The following is a 16,495-nucleotide window of genomic DNA, read 5'->3' on the forward strand; positions in this document are numbered from 1 at the left end:
AATGTAGAGGATATTTTTTTTAAAATGAGAATTTGGTAGGGGAAGGGAGGACCAGTCCCTGGGGAGACTGCAGGAGTTGCCTGGAGCCCAATTCCTAATCAGATTAGAATGACAAATACTGTTGGATTCTACTGCATAGTTCACTATACTTATGGGAATAACCTTTAAGCTTATTGTGAAGAAAACACTTATCGACCCTAAATATTTTAAATTGTTAAAATTAAGTAGTATCAATATTAATTTTTAGACCCGCACTTAAAAAAATCTTCAGTTCAGTTTAGTCACATTGCTCAGTCGTGTCTGACTCTTTGCGACCCCATGAATCGCAGCACGCCAGGCCTCCCTGTCCATCGCCAACTCCCGGAGTTCACTCAGACCCGCGTCCATTGAGTCAGTGATGCCATGCAGCCATCTCATCCTCTGTCGTCCCCTTCTCCTCCTGCCCCCAGTCCCTCCCAGCATCAGAGTCTTTTCCAATGAGTCATCTAGAGGTTTTATTTGAATCTTCTAGGTAATAACAACAATGAAATCTCATAGTTTATGTTGTGCTTGTTTTAGTTGCTCAGTCATGTCTGACTTTTTGCAACCCCATGGACTATACCCCACTAGGCTCCTCTGTCCTTGGAATTCTCTAGGCAAGAGTCCTGGAGTGGGTTGCCATTTCTTTCTCCAGGGGATCTTCCCAACCCAGGGATCAAACCTTAGTCTCCCGCATTGCAGACAGATTCTTTACTGTCTTAGCCACCAGGGAAGGAAGGGGACCACATGTCTCTCTGTTTTTATATTTTCTTAGGCTTTTGAGTCTAGTTGGTTGGATAATACAGAGGTACAAGGAAGTCTTAACATTTAAAGCTAAAGAAATAATTCAATTCAATAAGCATTTAAGGATCACTAACTAGCCAAGTTGTGCGCAGTGTTCTGAAAGTTCAAGCATGAATAAAGCATGGTCCCCAACTGCCTGGAGCTTTTAGATTTGCAAAGAAGATAAATCTAAGTGACTGTAATGTGATGTGAACCTAGGAAGTTCTTTGGCAACAGAGTCAAAGGAAAACTTTTGTCAGGAAGAATCAAGATTAGTTGAAGCCAGAAGGTTCAGTTGCAGTGGAGTGAGTTTTCCTTCAGGGCTTTCACTAGGCAAAAATGGAGAGAAAGGGTGTTTCACAGAGAGGAAGCAGCATGTGCCAAAGCATAAAGATGTGGGAGTTAACGGGATGTTTGAATCTGTACTGGTGCAACATAGGGAAACTATAAAGAAGTATCTGCAAAAGTAAGCAGAGGGCAGGTTTTAAAGAGCCATGAGTGTCATGGAAGGAATTAGGCTTATCTGCTGCATGAAATAACTATTCTCAATATGGGCAATGAAGAGATAGTCTCTTTATAGGGATACATCAGAATTACCAAGGGACTTTTTCAAGTAATACATATTCCTTTGGAGATTTTGCAATGACCCAAGTTAAAAGTCATTGCCCAAAAAATCCCACCAATATTGTAGTGCCATACTATCTCAGCTGTATTTGGAGCAGAATAAAGATTTAGAACAGTTATTTCTGGTTTCAGCTCTGGCTGCCCAGGAATCCTTTGGGGGAGCTTTAAGGACACCTGTGTAAGAGCACCATCTCAGATCAATTGAATGATTATCTTTTGTGATGGCCCCATCAGGACTTTTTACAAAGCTCTTGAGATATTTCTTTTTTTTTAAATATAAATTTATTTATTTTAATTGGTGGTTAATTACTTTACAATATTGTATTGATTTTGCCATACATCAACATGAATCCGCCACAGGTATACATGTGTTCCCCATCCTGAACCCCCGTCCCTCCTCCCTCCCCGTACCATCCCTGTGGGTCATCCCAGTGCACCAGCCCCAAGCATCTAGTATCATGCATCGAACCTGGACTGGCAATTTGTATCATATATAATATTATACATGTTTCAATGCCATTCTCCCAAATCATCCCACCCTCTCTAGATATTTCTAATAGGTAGCAGCCTGAGAACCATTACCTTAAACAGATAAAAAAGTATCAATCAAGGAAAAGGGGGATTGGAAGTGTTTTAATTGGGATTGCTCTCTTAAAGATTGTGAATTTGCATCTTGTTTAGAAGAAAATGGATATAGACTAATAGACTATGGCAGGCGGGAAGAGAATGTGATTGAAAATGAAAGTAATTGAAGCAATCAAGTTAAAAATAATGGAAGATAGATAAAAATTCAGGTGCAATTTGGAGATAAAACTTAGGGGAGATTGGAAAGATGTCAAAACTTAGACCTGCCTCCTTTCAAATGATGTTAGGGTAAATGGGAAAAAACAACAGACTTTTAGCAGAGAAGGTTGGGGAAAGGGAAACTTGTAATGCTTCCTGTGTCCTAAAGAACATTTATTTAAAAATGATTGGAAGGTTTGTAGTCATTTTGTCTACTGTGTATAAACAACATGTTCCGTGCAAATGTAAAGGAGACTGAAAGGAGAGTCAGTAGGGTTTAAAAGCGTTATGTTCCCTTGATCCATCCTTATCTGTAATTCTGACTGTGAGGGTCTGAACTTGACATTTCATAAAGATTTCCAGGGTCATGCCTGGGAGTACATGATTATATAACAGAAAATTCTACTCTGTGTATTTGATTCATCAAATCATTAACAGTCCTTCTAGCTATGGCTCTAGATAAAGGAGGGAAAACAGTATATGATTTCCAGGTAGAAAGTAAAAGTGGCACAGAAAGTAGAGTGAAAAAGTGTTAAAGGATACTTTTCCTGAAGGCTTGGTTTATGATATACAGATTTGAGATGCCTATTTGTAATAGTGCTTGCGTGCTCATTCGTGCCCAAATCTTCATGACCTCATACTATAGTCTGCCAGGCTCCTTTGTCTATAGAATTTTCTAAGTAAGAATACTGAGTGGATTGCCATTTCCTGCTCCAAGGGATCTTCCTGACCCAGGGATCGAACCTGCATCTTTTGCATCTCCTGCATCGGCAGGCACCACCTGGAAAGCCCCATTTGTAATAGAGCCAATAACAATTTGAAATAATTGACAGGATATGTATTACTATGTATAGGATATGTATTACTGAATGCAAGTTTGTGTGCCCAGCACACAGTGAGGCTAGACATGTTTAGATCAAAAGTTTAATGCAGGACCATGCAAGGAGACAGGCAGCTCATGCCCCCAAAGCCCCAGATTCTCCAAAGGGTTTCAGCAAAGTGCTTTTATAGGCAAGGTGAGGGAGGGATGATCAGTTGTTGCAAACTTACCGGTGTCAGAATCCTTTGTTCTTGCCTCTGTCCATGTAGATTAGGTGAGAATGTTCCTGTAAACCTCCAACAAGACAAATGCTATTCTTTCTTACTGCAAGTTTTTTTCTGTTCATGAATGGACTCGTAAAGATCAGATCCCTGAGAACAAGCTGTCCTATATATTTTAGACTATAGACAACATTCTTTTATAAAAGGTACAGAGCCAGCATGACTAAGCACAGGCAACAAAGCACACAGGTTAAAGCAAAAGGAACCAATCTAATATGGAGTCAGATTTGTTCTTCCCTATTACGTATGGAGGGGTTTCTCTGGTGTCTCAGTGGTAAAGAATCCACCTGCTAATGTAGGAGACATGAGTTTGATCCCTGGGTTGGGAAGATCCCTGGAGGAGTAAAAGGCAACTCACTCCACTATTCTTGCCTGAGAAATCCCATGGATAGAGGAGCTACAGTTCATGAGATAGCACAGAGTAGGACACAACTGAGTGGCTAAATGACAATTACATGTGGGCAGACACAGAATGAATAAGGTGCTTATTACTTTAATCACTTCAAATTACTCTGTCATGTTGAGCTTCTGCACATGAAATTGAAATGATCAAAACAAGTTGTGAAACGGAAGAGCAAAGGTAACTGGTTTCTTTATTTGGGCTATTTGGGCATATTGATATGGAGTACAAAGAAATTTAATGGTTCTTATTTGGTTATTCTTTATATTAGTAAGTACACTTTGTCAGGAAGCCAGCATGGAATCTCTGTTTGGTAATCTGTCCCCTTACCTTGGGTGTTTGCAGCAGACAGTAGAGGTGTTAAGAGAGGACAGTATTTGCAAAGGCCATGTGCACAAGTGTGGTCCTGGGAGAGAGAGGTTATATAGAACTGGAATCTAGGGCATGTTTGGAGAAGAGGCAGGGGCCAAGAGTGGACAAAATGGGCAAATACAGAAGAGTTCTCAATGTGGCCATGCTAAACAATTTTAATGTTAGCTTATAAGTCATGGCTAGTTGTTGAAGGGATTTTAAGGAATAAAGATATGAATTTAAAAAATGAATGAATGTGTCTAAACCAGGATCAGGAATATTATTGAGGTGACTCTTGTCACTGTCCAGGTAACTAAAACCCAATGAAGAGGTGAGGCATTGGGGGTAGAAGGTAAGGAATGAATCAGAGAAATTAATGAAACTCATCGATAATCTGTTAGAAATGAGAGAGAACAAGGAATCCATCATGATATCCAGATTTCTGAAAGGGATCGTTGATGCTGTTAATTGCAAAGAAGAATTTCAGAGGAGGAGGAGACCTAGCTTTGACATCATGAGTTCATTTTCAGACATACTGACTCTGAGATGGCTGATTAAAAATATTCAGGTAGACCAGTTCCAGAGGATAGTTGGAATTATGGTTTTAAGATACCAGTTTGGAAGTTGTGATAGAGTCAATGACTGTCGTTTACCTCATGAGTATGCAAGATGACCAAGAGAGATTGTGTAGTGTGAGAAAGGTAAAATGGGAAGGAGCATGCCTGGGGAACAGCATTTAAGGGATGAATGGAGGGAGAGGAGTCCACTGATTGACTGGAGAGAGCCAAGAAATAGGAAGAAAATAGGGGTGGGTGGAGAATTTTGACGATCAGGGATGTAGAGAGAAATTCAAGGCAAGGCAGCAGTCAACTTCAACAATGCAGCCGAGAGGGCAAGAGGGAGAGTGAGAAAAGAAAGAGCAACAGCTACAAGGGATTAAAGAAGGATTTTTGTATCTTTATTTTTTGCTTTAGAAGGATAGAGCATGGTGCTGGAAAACATGCTGAGAGCTGAAAGCAAGGTGACATGGCCACTGGTCTGTCCGGCAGCAAAGAGACAAAATAATACCAGTGTATTATTACTACTATAAGTGGTAATAGCATTGGTAGCAGTACCATTAATACTACCATTGTAGCAAACTTCGATATTTTCTCTGGTGTTCCAGACACTCCCCTCTGGTTTTACATATATTAACTCATGTACTTCTCATAACCTTGTGAGGTTCTGTTATTACCCCCATTTTCTGTATGAGAAAACTGATATACAGAGAAGTTAAGGAGCCTAACCAATTTGTGCTCTACCCACTACACTAAACAGATGAATTACAGAGCCATCAAAATGGTCTGTATAGATGAGTTCACCAGATTCAGCCAACTTAAAAGATCATTGGTTGAGAGGTGGGAAATGGGAGAGATGGGGACCTTTGTGTAGATATCATCCAGTTGTATGAGAGAAGAAAGTTTCCTTTTGGAGCATGTCTTTGTAACTCTTTCATATTATTAAGAAGGTGAAGACTGTAAAATTATTGGCTCATCAACATTATCTGACTGCTGGGGCTTCCCTGGTGGCCTGGTGGCTAAGACGCTGCTCTCCCATCGACCAGGGTTCAATCCCTGCAGGAAACTGGATTCCATATGCCACAGTTAAGAGTTCATGTGCTACAACTGAAGATCCTACATGCTACAGCTAAGACCTGGTGCAGCCAAATAAATAATAAATGAATACTGTCTGACTGTTCACCTTCTTAGGTGAACAAGTTCGTCAGGAACAACGTTCAACATTTAGTTTGCTATGGTAGAACTAAAGTAGGCATTAAAATGAAATTTAAATACTGGTGATAATTTACGATGGTAATCAGGGCTGAAATATGGGTGGAGGTAGGCAGGAGAGGGAGATGGAGATGGGTAGAATGTCCAAACAAAGATGATCTTTTTTTATTATTATTATTTTATTTTATTTTCTGGCCATGCAGCATGTGGGATCTTAGTTCCCTGACCAGGTATTGAACCTGTGCCTGCAGCATTGGGAGCGTGGAGTCTTAACCACTGGACCAGCAGAGAAGTCCCCAAAGATGATCTTGATCACATAGTTGAATGAAGCTTGAAGTTCCTTTCAGATAGTAGAACTCATGAAAGATGGATGGGCTTTTGTGTTTGTAGTACATTGTTCATCCTGACTGCTGAAGCTTTCCTAGTTTTATGCCTATGACTCCACCAAAGATGGCATTGTTTGGAAATTCTTAAGAATGATTAGAAATCTGTTCATCTCTTCCTCTAATATTATCCTTAGCAACAGTAACACTTACTCAGAACTAATGTTCCAAACAGTGCCACCTTTTGCTGTGTCATAACCTTGACAGACTAGGCCATTGAAACTATTTATGCACCTTATTAATGTAAGATATAGCTGTACCTATATATCCTTTGGTGTTCTAGATATTTGTGGACTGAAAGTACAGTGAAGAACGTCTTATAAGCCATAACGCAGGCTTTTGGGACAGTGACTGAATGTAACTATTACAGTGGTTTTTTATCCATCCATCTCATCAGTACCATGTGTTTGCTGTTCTAGCTGCTAGGGTACAGAAATAAAGGCACAGATACTGCCCCTGATTTCTTCTTGTGGAGTTTGCAGTCTGATGTGGAAGAAAGAAGTTAAATAGGTTCACCAGAAGTATTTAATTACTCTTAAATTGAATTTTAGAAAAACCAATAAACTTGTAAATTATTGCCTCCCAGTTAACTGTAAAAGGCTAAATAATTTTGAATGCTGGGAAATGGACTAGTTAAGAACCAAGAGTATGCTAGTTTGTGCTGGTAATGAAAAGGAATGGATTCAAGGCATTGACATAACTGAAAAGATAAGCATTAAAAAGACAGGTATCCTATAAAATACTTTAAAATATAGAGTATATTGATAGCAGATCTTAATAGGTTCATTTTCTTTGCACTTAAATTGTTTTTTTTAATTAGTATATTATGAATGATTATAAACAGACACAAATACTAAGCATGGGCAGCTTTGATATGGAAACTTAAAAAAAAAAAAAGCACATGTATCATAACTTCCTCCTGAGTTTTTTCTTTCTGCTGTGTTGTTTTGGGAACTCCAGAGGGGAGACATTCTATTGCTGACCGTGAGAGTACCAGCTCCTAGCCAAAAGGATCTCCAGACCTTTTTTCGTTCTTTTTCTCAAACCAAAAGTAATGAAAGGTATATTCAATCATGTTGAAATCTTTATTAAAAGTTTTCTTTTGCATTTGATACTAAAACCAGTAGAAATTCTTAGAAGACTATTTTACTTTTATCCTTAATCCATGGTTATTGTTGCCTGTGAGCTCAGATTGGATGAAATTGTTTTTACTCCAGCTATTTAAATCCTGGGAAAATTCATAAGGTGAAATTTATACCCTGTAGGAGTCTCAGAATGACTCTTGTCTTTCCATGTCTGTGCAGCCTTATGCTTTGGTGGTATGGGGATGCTATTGAATATTTTATTTCTGATCATTGATTTTTTATGAATTTTTTGCTTCCTTTCCCATTGATATCTCTACAGGCTCAGTTTGAACTTCAAGCCTTTCACATCCGGGGTGAGCATGCAGTGATAACAGCAAGACTGGAAGAAACCATTGAGAATCTCAAACACGAGATAGAACACCGATGGCAAGGAGGATGCGAAGAGATGAGAGATGTATGTGTCTCCACGGATGATGACTGCCCTCCAAAGACTTTCAGAAATGTGTGCATCCAGACAGACAGAGAGACTTTCCTCAAACCCTGCGAAGGTGAAGGCAAGACAACCAGAAGTAACCAAATAATACCTAAAAAGCTGAACATCTCGTCTTTAAGCCAACTCTCTCCCCCAAATGACAACAAAGACACCTGTGTACCACCTGCAGAAGGCAGCTCACTGAATCAGCAGAAAGCAGCTCCTTCCCCTCCCCCTCCTCCTCCTGCCCCACCACTACCAGCAGCTATCCCTCCCCCACCTCCCCTCCAACCTGGACTTGGACCTTTGCCACCAGCACCTCCGCCACCACCTGTGAATACTGGACCGCCACCACCTCCCCCACCTCCTCTGCCTCCAAGTGCTGGACCTCCCCCACCTCCTCCTCCCCCACCTCCCCCTCCTTCCATCCCTCTGCCCAACAGCGGAGGTCCTCCTCCTGCTCCAGCACCCCCAGGACTCGCACCCCCACCTCCTCCTGGACTCTTCTTCGGAGTTGGCCCTTCTTCCAGCCAGTGTCCTCGGAAGCCAGCCATTGAACCCAGTTGTCCAATGAAGCCTCTGTACTGGACTAGGATACAAATAAGTGATAAGAGGTAAATTCAACTCCCTGGTCCATTCTCAGCTTGTGAATTTGCAGGATTTTGCACAGGTGATGCTGTATTCTTACGAGTTCAGTGTCTTTGCAGTGTGGCACTCGTTCTCAAACATGGTAGTGAATGCCTTGGATAAATGAGGCTAGAATGTTTTGGGAAGAATGTCCCCACCAGGTCTTCTCTGTGTTCTGTATGGACTGATGGCTGGGAGAAATGACATGTTCTATGTCAGACCCTTCTTAAAGGCATATATTCATTTGCTAGGTTAGAGAAGAGCCCAGAGCTATGTTAGAGTTTCCTCCTGTATCCCTGAAATTAGTGAAAGGTCATAAAGACACCGAGCCTGAGTCTATACTTCAGGTTCACTGAAGATTTTTAGAGTATCTGTCTTGTTTTAGGATAGTATCATCAGCCCTATGATGTTTATGGAGAAGGCAATGGCACCCCACTCCAGTACTCTTGCCTGGAAAATCCCATGGATGGAGGAGCCTGGTAGGCTGCAGTCCATGGGCTTGCAAAGAGTCCGACACGACCGAGCGACTTGTTTCACTTTTCATTTTGATGCATTGGAGAAGGAAATGGCAACCCACTCCAGTGTTCTTGCCTGGAGAATCCCAGGGATGGTGGAGCCTGGTGGGCTGCCACCTTTGGGGTCACAAAGGGTCGGATACGATTGAAGCGACTTAGCAGCAGTAGCAGCAGCATGATGTGTATATTAAACAAATAGCTGTAATTTTTCATTTTGTATTCAAAGAACCAGAGATAGCTGAGTCATTAACTCTTTAAGTCTGTTCAGTTCAGTTGCTCAGTTGTGTCCGACTCCTTGCGACCGCATGGACTGCAGCATGCCAGGCCTCCCTGTCCATCACCAACTCCCAGAGTTTACTCAAACTCATGTCCATTGAGTTGGTGATGCCATCCAGCCATCTCTTCCTCTGTCATCCCTTTCTCCCACCTTCAATCTTTCCCAGCATCACAGTCTTTTCAAATGAGTCAGTTCTTCATATCAGGTGAAGTTTCAGCTTCAGCATCAGTCCTTCCAATGAATATTGAGGACTGATTTCCTTTAAGATGGATTGGTTGGCTCTCCTTGCAATGCAAGGGACTCTCAAGAGTCTTCTCCAACACCGCAGTTCAAAAGCATCAATTCTTTGGCACTCAGCTTTCTTTATAGTCCAGCTCTCACATCCATAAATGACTACTGGAAAAACCATCAATAGCTTTGACTATATGGACTTTTGTTGGCAAAGTAATGTCTCTGCTTTTTAATATGCTGTCTAGGTTGGTCATAACCTTTCTTCCAAACAGTGAGTTTTTTTAATTTCATGGCTACAGTCACCATCTGCAGTGATTTTGGAGCCCCCCAAAATAAAGTCTGTCACTGTCTCCACTGTTTCCCCATCTGTTTGCCATGAGGTGATGGGACCAGATGCCATGATCTTAGTTTTCTGAATGTTGAGTTTAGAGGGGAGTATTAAATTATCAAGCATCTCTGCTTGAACTCTGATACCCCTCACCACTGAGTGCCCTCACATTTTTATACTTTGTTGCCCTCTAGAGAAAGTGCCAATGGGTAGGTAGCTAAAAAGCATCTTCCATTTGTATAGGTTGTTATGGTGGGTCTATAAGGCAGCAAGAGATGCTTGCTTGAAAATTTCCACTCAAAAAGATCTGACTGGATTTCTTCTGCCTCATTTTGGAGCCCATCAGGAGAACAATGAGAAAGATATTGATTGGCTTCTTGACTATTCTTTAGATGTGAAGTTCATTTGTTGGCAGAGAACAGCAAATATAGAATAGATTTTCACACTTAAATTTTTGAACTTATACCCCAAATTAAGATGTGGTTTTAAATTTTTCTATTTATGTAACATTCTGCTTAGAAATGGCAGGATATTGAACAAAATAACATGCAATTCGGTGAGCAAGTAAATGGAAATCACTCTAGGAGGGATGGGGCACACCTTGACACTAGCGTATGGTGAACCAAGTTGATTGTATACTTTGTATTTGGCCCCTTTCCTCTCATCAAAAAATAAGAGCCACAAATGTTTTTTTTTTAATGTTAATACTCTCTATTTAAACTTCCCAAATGAATGATTAAAGCACCATGAAATAGTCCTGAAATAGCTCCTACCATTAACCAGTGTACTAGCATTCCTCTTTTCCCACTCAAGGCTCAGCTGACATTTCCTAAGAAACTATTTCTCAGAATATTTGGAGCCGTGTTCCCTTATTAGTGTTCTCAAATTAATGTGCAGTCATTCCAGGGTGATGAAGCTCACCCGTCAGCCCTGGCATTGTGTGTTCTGAGGGCACACAGAGCTGTTCCACACTTGGGTCTGCCTAACCTGCCTCAGCTTCATTCCCATAAGACTTCATGAGCAAATAATAGCCTGGACCATATCAGCGGCGTAATAGTAACAACTAGGAGATGTGAGTCCTTCACTGTTTAAGACAACAAAGACAAGCTGGAGGTAATCATTGGATTTTTCCTGTCCTTATGTAGTTGGACATTTTGAGAAAGAAAACAGTTGAATGCTCCAGTTCTTACCAGCTTCACCATAAATCTAGGGCTTCAGTTTTGTTACGAGTTGAATTGCTTCCCCCCAAATTGATTCACTAATGGCCTCGACCCCTCCCCCTTACCTCAGACTGTGACCTTCCTTGTAAATAGGCGTGTTGAAGATGTGATTAGGTAGGTTAAGATGAGCTCAGCCTGGAGTAGGACCGACTTCTAATCCAAAATGACCAACTTTCTTATAAAATGGGGAAATGTGGACCCTGCCGGCTGCAGAGGAAGAGTCGGCTTATGGAGGTTGAAGTCCTGCTGCCCCCAGCAAGTCCATTTTGAGCTAAATTAAAAGTTAGATGGATGTACCCACTTTCCCGACCTGGGACTTCAGGAAATCCCTGCTTGGTGAACATGTCAGCTTTGAGCCTGAGTTCTAGGCACAGGGGTTTAGTCTCTTATTATGGGTCCCTCAGAATATCTTTGTACCTCGGAGCATGACTACATCTTTCAAATTAAAATGGTCTGAAGGTGCTGCGTACTACTCATTATGGACAGAAGTAAAATTATTTGGAAAGACGTGCTATTTTGTATCACCAGAGGAGCAAGTACTTCATAATATACGTGACAAATTTTTATCTTGGTCTTCTGAGGAATTAGGAATAAAAAATGAATTTTCTCTATTATATATACACTGCCTCTCCTCCAGCTAATGGGATTTTAAACTTTCACTGTTTTGCTTTCTCTGATGTCTGTTTTCTGTTTCTCGAGTAGGGAAAAGCCATTTATTTTATTTTTTTAAAGAAAAACACTCATCCAGCCACTCTGTTGGGCTTCCTCATAAGTGCCTTCCTAAGGAGAAAGCATCTTTCCTCACCCTCTGCCCTCTTCCTGCCCCAGCCTCCTTCCTGCTTATGCCTGCATGCTTCCCCGCTCCATTATCGCTCCCCTTACCTCCTCCTCCTCCCGCCTTCCTCTTCCTCTTCTTTCGAGCTAAAATTGATTCAGTGGTCAGGAAAAAGTTGACATGATGGCAGACGGTCCGTTGTGAGAGCAGCTCCTTGTTACTGCCCCACCAACCCAGTTGCCTGCAACCTGCTAAGAAGTAGTATTCCAAAATTCTGTGATTCATTTTTGGAAATGCCTTTTCCCATAGAAATAATGTTGGAAATGGTCATGAGCTGCTAAACATGACTGCCAAAGCCAATTTACTTCAGTATATGAGTGAGGTACAGCCCTCATCATGCTGACCTGAGCTCAGAGTCCTTGGAGCTGGGGCCAGGTGGTACAGGTACAGGAGATGAGGGATAGGTCTGAATTATCTTCCTTGTGCATGACATTACCTGCCGCATGGCACCCTCTCCTTAGCTTCCCAGAACCTTGCTGAGGCCCTGTCCACAGTTCTGAGGCAGCATGCTCCACAATTTCCTGGTTGTCTTCTCCCACCAAGAACCCCTTTGCCAAGAGCAGCTGAGAAAAGCATTTAACATTAAAGGTGTTCATGTTTTGAACTGAAGTTAAGTGAGTGTGGGCAGGAGCGGTGCTGAGGAAGGAGCACACACAGATGGATGCACCTCACTGGGAATGTTCTAGCCCTTGGGTGACGATTGCATAGGTACTCACTGTCTGTCATACATTATAACTTACATATGTCACACATATATTCTTAAATGCCTCAAATGTAACGTTAGAGAAATGGTAATAGGAAAACAAAAAAAAAGTGGAGAAAAGCAAATGTTCAGTTTGGTTATGGGCAAGAACCCAAATGTCATATTTCACAGGAAAGGCAGACACATAGCAAAATGTGAACACTCAGGCCTGAAAAGACAGGGTTGCCAACAGTTTCAAATACAAAAAAGCCTGTCATTTAGTATCAAAAAACTGTATGGACCACACTATGTAAGAGTAGTTTCTTTCCTTTTCATTCACTGGGAAAATATGTATTGAAACAAAGATAAGTATTTTTAGATATTATGGATCGTAACAAACATACACATTTGATGTGTCTATTTGATGAGTAGATAAGACTTTTTTTTTAAACCATCTTTGGGCATTAAAAGTGTTTTAAAATAAGGTGAGAAAGTAAGTTAAGAAAGTAGATATTTAGAAAATACATTCTGGCTAAAAGGAGCCTGAATAGTAATCCATCTAAGGCCGTTCTGAGAGGCAGTTCTTTTGAACTTGATTTCCCATATCTTCTTTCCTTCCTTTGTTTCAAAACTAGGCTGTACCTGTTTTTAGAGAGAGAAAAAAACAAACAAACAATACAGTCTCTGCATGGGTGTTTTAGCTGATCTCTGTGGGGGCTGGTGCATGGCATTGTTTGTTTTTATTAACACTATTGTTGAGATAGTATATTTTAAATCAAATATGTCTAAATAAGCACAGCCTATTCATATATATGTATATATACATATATGGGTCCTGTACTTAGTTGATGTGAGCTAAACCCAAAAACCATATTTGAAATGAACAGAAAAAAATCTACAAGAGGATAAATCCTTGCTTTATCACTCCACTTTCATTATATTTGGGAATTATCCCACGGAATGTCTCAGAATGGTGGCTCAGATGGTAAAGAATCTGCCTGCGATGCAGGAGACCATGGTTCAGTCCCAGGGACAGGAAGATCCCCTGGAGAAGGAAGTGGCCACCCATTCCAGTATTCTTGCTTGGGAAATCCTATGGACACAGGAGCTTGGCGGGCTACAGTCTGTGGGGTCACAAAGAGTCGCAAAGGACTGAGCGACTAGCACTTTCCCTTTCACTTCACTTTCAGCCTTTATACAATGCCCATTTTTACCCATCATGAAAATGCCATAGACTGAGGGAGGGGCAGCTTTCACACCCCAGGAGCTCTGGCCCCACGGGGTTTCTCTGGTTCTTTCTTGAAACAACGGGTACTCACACAAGGACCATTCTGTTTTGGAAATCTCTGTTTGCTTTAATGCTTTGTAGTATATTTTGATTTTAAAATATATAACCATAAAAACCTTTCTTCAAGCTTTATTAGAGTTTTTAAAGGAGTTAAAAAATGAATTAAGGATGTTGCTGTATTCTGTTCTATTTTGTTTGGTTCTTACCTTTAACTTCCCTTTTTCTCTTTTAAGCCAAAATTCTACGCCAACTTTATGGGATTCCTTAGAAGAACCTGATATTCGGGATACTAGCGAATTTGAGTATTTATTCTCCAAAGACATACCTCAGCAGAAGAAAAAACCTCTCTCAGAGACCTATGAGAAAAAAAACAAGGTCAAAAAGGTATTGCCTGGCTGTAGTAATCATAACTATGTCACTGTTTTTTGTCCTGCATGGGGTTTCATTGTGTGCTGCTGGTTTGCTTTCGCTCTGTTTTCAAAAAAATGTTTTGGAAGGTTTTGAGTCACGGATGACATCAAGGAGCCAATAGTTTGAGAAATCTGAACTTACTATTTTGGTCATATTGTCTGAATTTTCAAACTATTTTCTTAATCTGAACTTTTTTCCAGCCATTAATTCTATTGAAAAAAAAAAAAACTAATTTAGTGAAAAGTGGTCTGTAGGCTATGTGGAAAATATGCCTTACTTATTTATAAATTCATTCATTGAACAACTGTTTATTGAGAGTGTATTTGTGCTAGCTTTTGTTTTAGGCCCATGCTATCCAGTAGGGTATTCCTGAGCCACATGTGACAAGGTTATGTCATAACATTAGATTAATTGAAATATTTGCTTCTTCAAGTGGCATTTGCCACTTTTCAGTTTTATTCTTCTGGCTAGTGGTGCAATGGCCCCCCACTCCAGTGCTCTTGCCTGGAAAATCCCATGGACGGAGGAGTCTGGTGGGCTGCAGTCCATGAGGTCACTAAGAGTCGGACACGACTGAGCGACTTCACTTTCACTTTTCACTTTCATGCATTGGAGAAGGAAATGGCAACCCACTCCAGTGTTCTTGCCTGGAGGATCCCAGGGTCGGGGGAGCCTGGTGGGCTGCCATCTATGGGGTCGCACAGAGTCAGACACGACTGAAACGACTTAGCAGCAGCAGCAGCAGCAGTGGCTACCATACAGCAGATTGAAGAGCATTTTTGTTTTTATAGAAAGTTCTATTGGATAGCACTGTCTGAGCACCTGGGTATGCTGGTAAAAGAACAAAACAGATTATATTAACAATCAACATCAAAAACAAAACGTTATATTAACAATAACATCAAAAAGTCAAGTCATGTGATAAAAGCAGCGTAAGGAGGATCATCTTTGGGAGGAGTGGGAGGACGGGTTACAAGTTTGAATACAGCGTGTTCAGAGTAGTCCTCATGGAGAAGGTGACCTCTGGGCAGGCTTGAGGGCTAAAAATCTGAGGCCATGAGCCACCCATCAGAGAGCATGATCAAGCAGTCAGACAGGTGTGGAGCTGAGTGACCAGTGTGCCCTGCACTGACTGTGTGGCCCAAGTCAAAGTCCTTTCACTTGCCTTGCCCCGCTATCCACTTGCTCTAAGAAAGACTCGAGTGAGGTCACTTATACAGTGTGCCCCCCCAGTGCCTGGCACCCAGGCAGCCCCCAGCCAGTGCTTGCTGCTCTCGTTCTGCCACTGTTGCTGCCACGGCTGCCGTCTCTCTGCCTTTGTGTTGCGATGACAACATAGATGGTGTTGAGGAAAGTCAGTTGGCCCATGAGCAGTGTGAGTTTGAGCTGCACAGGTCCACTTGGATATGGATAGTTTTCAATAGGAAATAATAGAGTCCTAAACAGTGCGTGGTTAGCTGAACCCATGGGTGCTGAGGGCTGACTCTAAGCTGTATGCAAATTAACTCCTTGGTTGTTCAAGGGTCAGCTTTGCAGTGCTTGGTTCTGCTGCTGATTTACAGTGTGATTTGGGCAGCTTGTCTCACTTCTTCAGGCCGTATTTTCCCTTCTCTTTAAGACAGGATTAACAATACCTGGGTCTACCTGAGCTGTCAGGATGTTGTGAAATTCAAATCTAAGAGGATTGGGAGAAGCGTTTTGAGAGTGTCTAATATCGAATGAGAGTTTCATCAACTCTTCATTCTTAAATTATACACTGAGGTGCATACATTGGTATCTCAAATAACATTATGATTGAGAAATCTGCTGTGCCTCATCGTGGGGGAAATGGCAGAAGTCTGAATGCAATTTTCTGTTTAATCAGATTGGACCACTGATTTGAATTATACATGAAAATCATGATCAAAGTTTTTTACCTCTTAAGTTTGATGGAATTTTTTGTTTTGTTTGATGGAATTTATCAGTTTTCCTGATAAAAAATGTGATCCCAATTATAATTAAATATCAGAACAAATCTTTTAAGAGGACAGATTGCATGAAACAACTTAGTTACAGGCAAGAAGTCAAATGATAGACTATGAAATATTTACATGTGTGATTAGAATCCTATGATATTGAAATAATGTGCTTTAGCAGGCCAGCTTGCTTTTTAAATGCCATCTATAGGAACAGAAGACTGCTTGTTTCTCTGCAAAAGGCAGAACCAGAATCTCTATATTCCAAAGGTGGCATCATATTGCCTCTTCCAGGAAGTTTTCTCTGACCATCCAGGAAATCCATTGAATGTTTTCTTACCCAGTATCACATAAAAT

At 41.1% G+C, this 16,495-nt stretch overlaps 1 protein-coding gene across 2 annotated transcripts in view; it reads left to right on the plus strand.

The window, feature by feature from the left end:
- Positions 1–16,495, plus strand: part of FMN1 (formin 1) — a 435,744-nt gene that overhangs the window by 203,460 nt on the left and 215,789 nt on the right. For both annotated transcript variants that reach the window (XM_069595979.1, XM_069595980.1), the window contains 2 exons: positions 7,617–8,383; positions 14,006–14,156. In XM_069595979.1, coding sequence (XP_069452080.1) covers positions 7,617–8,383; positions 14,006–14,156 — 918 coding nt within the window. The remainder of the gene's footprint in view (positions 1–7,616; positions 8,384–14,005; positions 14,157–16,495) is intronic.

Source organism: Ovis canadensis, chromosome 7 (genome assembly GCF_042477335.2).
Source record: "Ovis canadensis isolate MfBH-ARS-UI-01 breed Bighorn chromosome 7, ARS-UI_OviCan_v2, whole genome shotgun sequence".
In the NCBI taxonomy this organism is placed as follows: domain Eukaryota; kingdom Metazoa; phylum Chordata; class Mammalia; order Artiodactyla; family Bovidae; genus Ovis; species Ovis canadensis.